Source organism: Nannobrachium achirus, assembly GCF_963921795.1.
Source record: "Nannobrachium achirus genome assembly, chromosome: 1".
Taxonomy (NCBI): Eukaryota; Metazoa; Chordata; class Actinopteri; order Myctophiformes; family Myctophidae; genus Nannobrachium; species Nannobrachium achirus.
The window spans coordinates 63,006,468-63,010,928 of NC_137810.1; the positions used below are offsets into that span (position 1 = coordinate 63,006,468).

General features: G+C 39.7%; 1 protein-coding gene across 1 annotated transcript in view; it reads right to left on the reverse strand.

The window, feature by feature from the left end:
* nmu (neuromedin U) overlaps nucleotides 1–4,000 on the reverse strand; it is a gene marked incomplete at both ends in the record, with an annotated part of 13,853 nt that extends 9,853 nt beyond the window's left edge. Inside the window, one exon of the mRNA XM_080730920.1 lies at nucleotides 3,866–4,000. Coding sequence (XP_080587046.1) covers nucleotides 3,866–4,000 — 135 coding nt within the window. The remainder of the gene's footprint in view (nucleotides 1–3,865) is intronic.
* Nucleotides 4,001–4,461: the final 461 nt, after the last annotated feature.

Below are 4,461 nucleotides of genomic sequence, written 5' to 3' on the forward strand. Positions count from 1 at the left end.
AATAAAATATTTAAGTTGTTTTTAATTTTACATTGTAGTTATAGAGGACAATTATAATGTATTAAGGCATATTTGTCGTATTAGCCAGGGATCCTTTTAAAACTGTCAACCGAGCCTGTCTAAATATGCACATTCCAATAGCTTCTTTAATCACTGTGCATTTTGCTGTTTGTCAGAGGCACCCTAAGCACTGCAGTCCAGCACAGAGTGACATGAGTGGAATGACTTGGAACATATTCTGACAGGCAATCTGATCTGGTAAAAAGGTGCTAGAGACCATTCAAAGCTTTAAAACCAAATCATTTTGAAATCTTGATATTACAGGGAGCCGGTGAAAACCTCGTTTCTCCAAGTTTCAAATTTGTAAATCTTTTCGCAAAGCAAAGCCCTGCTTCATCATACAAGGCCGTCGCACGAAAGTAGTGAAAACAGCAGATCTACAAGCACACAACGCCTCACGGTGCGAGGCGTTGTGTGCTTGTAGATCGGCTGTTTTCACTAGTTTAAATCGTTTTTAAAATGATAAAAAAAACTAACGGTTTTGGACATACAACGTTTCCACCAGACAACAACGGTATGATTTATTTTCTTAGTTTTGCTAAAAACCTTGAAAGAGAGAAAGAAAGAGAGAAAGAAAGAAAGAAAGAAAGAAAGAAAGAAAGAAAGACTCACCAGGCTGACTAGATGGTTCTGCTCTATCGTGTTGTGTTGAAGATGTCTGGGAGCAGCTTTTGTTCCATGCCGCAATGGAGAAACAAACAAGCACTAATAACTGAAAGAGCCACAACATGACATAATATGCTATTACTCTAACAATGCCATTAAGAAACACATAACACGCTTAGCATCATCATTCTGTGAAAAAGAGACAGACACCTTGATGTGACTCATGACCAGGGGTGTCGCAACACATTCTGGGCCCTGGGTACTTTAACTATTGAAAAATAGCAGATATACAAGCTTCTATGTCAGTGGTGCTCAAACTTTTTCATGTGAAGGACCCCCAAAATGATATGTATTTGGCCACGGACCCCCATGTCAAAATATTTAGTTCCAAGGACCCCCCAGAAGCAAAACTTTAGTTACAAATGTTCGGCTAAAAAATACATATATTCAAAGATTTGCACAAATTTTCACGTAAAAAAAAAATAGCAAATCTACAAGCTCGCAGTGCGGCACTCCGCTCTGTGAGCTTGCATATCTGCTATTTTTCAGTATAAGTATAAAAGTATAAAATAATTCCAGGCCCTTGGGCCCTAGTAACTCAGTCCCACTTTCCCCTCCCTTGTGACGCCCCTGCTCATGACAGCCAGCATCTCTGACATATTTATTCCACAACTTCCTGAACAAGATGATTGCGCTGGATGTCCATTAGCAATATGGACAGTAATATTGTACATATGGAGCTTATGGACATATAGTACATAGTACTGCATGCATGGATCAATAGCGATAAGGTAATGATGACAATATGTATTAAAATCTGCCCATAATAATGGGTCCATATAGTTGACAAAAACACATCACCATGTATAAGCTTATTTATCACATGGCACATGTACTGTACAGTAGCCTGTATAACTACTTAAACCATATCGTCACTGTCAGGCAGAAACCTTGTATCTCCAAGTTTCAAATTTGTAATTTTTTTTCGCAAAGTAAATCACACAAAGCCATCGCACAAAAGTAGTGAAAACAGCCGATCTACAAGCACACAACGCCTCGCAAACAAACGCTTTTGGACATACAAGGTTTCCACCCGACAACGACGATATACTTTGTTGTACTGTATGATAAAGGTGAAAATAACCAAACTCCTAGCTTTATAGCCTATATATCTGCTATTTTCTCACTTTTTTTTCTTTTTTCGTTTGCCTAAAATGACCCAAAATAGGGATGCCAGGTGGTGGTGGTTGAACATTATTTTTAAACCAAGCTAATGAAGTGCCTTCTCTCAGTCCCTCATCTGCTTCCAGGCTAATTCACACCTACTGTAATAAACATTAGATCAGGCCACAACATCACCCAGAGAGACGAGAGTGTCGATTATGGCCAGTGTCAGGACGTGTAATCTAATGGGACCATCACAATGACATCATGAGAACGCCGCCGATGTGACTGTCACGCTGTATCTTCAAACATCTCAATCATCTGAGATGTTATACGACTGCCGGGGGCAACCAGTCACAGAGCCTATTATAGGCACGTCATGTTCACTATGTTTTTTTAATAGAATATTAAATGATACTCCACCCACTTTTTATCATCAGTTCAGAGAATGGAACATGGTTTAGAGTTTAAGTATGGGTGGATGAATAAGAGGATAGACCAGTTAATCTACTTTATTTAATTTGTCTATGAAGTTCACCTCACTTTTTTTTATTAATCTACTATAATTAGCTGGGATGAAGGAATGGATGGATGGATGACAGACAGACAGACAGACAGACAGACAGACAGACAGACAGACAGACAGACAGACAGACAGACAGACAGACAAGTAGGTGACAGAGAAAGACAGACAGACAGTGTCAGTCATACTGTATGCATACTTTGTACAAGGAGATACTGCAATTTCCGCATCCAAAACTATCAGCTCCATTGGTTAATTCTAAGTTCTATCGATTACAATTTACAATTCAGACATTTACAGCAGCAGACACTCTTATCCAGAGTGACTTTCAAGAATGAGATCAGAATAGCAGAGTAAGCTTGATCTCTTTCTTGTCAACTAACGGCAAAGTAAGTAGCCTAGTCACATTGTGTCTAGAGTGCAAAGAGAAAAGTGTGGTGTGTCAAAAAAACTACTGTAGGTTACCAGTTAAACATAAAACCTGGCATCTGTCTTCACCAGTGGTTCTCAAACTTTTACATTTGAAGGACCTAACTCTAAACGGAAAGAAACAGTTTAACAGGTCCTTTTGGTCTCAGACTTGTCACAGACTTGTAAGGGTCAATTTAACTGGTAAAATGTAAAATGGTGCATTTATATATCAAGGCGCTGGACAGCTGGACCCCACTTTGAGAACCTCTGTTCTAAACAACATGCTGTCTAAACAGCACTCTTAAAACTCTGTGGTCAAGTAAAAACAATGTATATCTTAACAATGTCAATTTTAATGTCTCTTACATTAAAATGATAAAGGGGATGTACGTTTTGTTTACTTATTATTAGCGCTGTGCTAGTAATCAGCAAATATTTTCACTTCGGGGTACCAATTTCATCCAATCAGAAGAGAAAACTCACACAGTTTACAGAATACACAAGTGAAATTGGAAGTGATGGGAGGAAAAAAGAGTGGGAAATCGTACAATATAAAATTGAAGCGCATTAATGGGTCTCTGTCCTGATTGTATGAAATTGTTGACCCCAAAAAAAATATATAATGAGAGAGAATCTGTTCGTTAAAGAGTTGGAGAGACAGGGAGACCCCTGTTATCGGACAAACACTCTTTAGCAATGGTATGGAATATCATTTAGGCTAGATCTGTTAAGGCAACACATTTTCTCTTTTACGGTAATGTAGTTTGCTGCCAGGATTTAGCAGTCTATCGTGTTGCAGCTCACTTCTGTCTATAGTAACCAAACCTTGTGCATTATGCCTGAACATGAGATAGCCATTGGTGTGAAAACACAGCACAAGGAAAAACCGTCTTTGTCCTTTGTAAATGTAGAGAACTTTTCAGATCTAACAGGTTTTTTTCTGCTTTGCCAATAGCCAGAGAGGAAAGTAGAGGTAAAATTATTATGCAGCAACTTAAAGTTAATGTTCTTGCGCCTCCTGTGTGATCCAGTGCTGTTAAAATCACACAAGGCATTTTCATTCTTTTTTCAAAAGGTTTAACAGGACTTACTGTTGCAGACTGGGATGGCTAAGATGAGTAGAAGTGCGAGGGTGATGCCGGCGGTGCTGAGTGGACTCATGACGCTGCTGAAGAGGCTGTGCAAGCTGCTGTCTGTCTGAGCGAGACCGCGCCTTTGATGTTGGGGGCTGTTCATCCTCTTTTCACTGCATGGGTTGCTTACTTAGTGCTCTAGTGGCTGCTCTCTCTGCTCGTGTGTTACTGTAGTAGTTATGTGCGATTAGATCTCCCCGTCAGGACCATTTGAAGCCTTTTCTGTGGGTCACACCCTCCATGCATCAATGACTCTCCCACTGTGCGTCAGTGTGTTAGAGCTGAATGCATCTGATGGAAAGCTTGAATGAACGTTGACGCTATAAGCTGTTCCCCAGAGCCCATCGCAGCAGGTTATGACACATGGGGTTTGTGGGCCTACAAGTAGACTAGGGCTGCGCATCTTTGGGTATCCCACAATTCGATTCAGAATCGATTCTTGGGGTCACGATTCACGATTCTTTCAAATCCAAACGATTCGAATTCAGAAAGGATTATTTTCCAATTTAAAAACAATTCTCGGTTCAAAACGATTCTCTATCTCTATCTAAATAAAAAATCCAA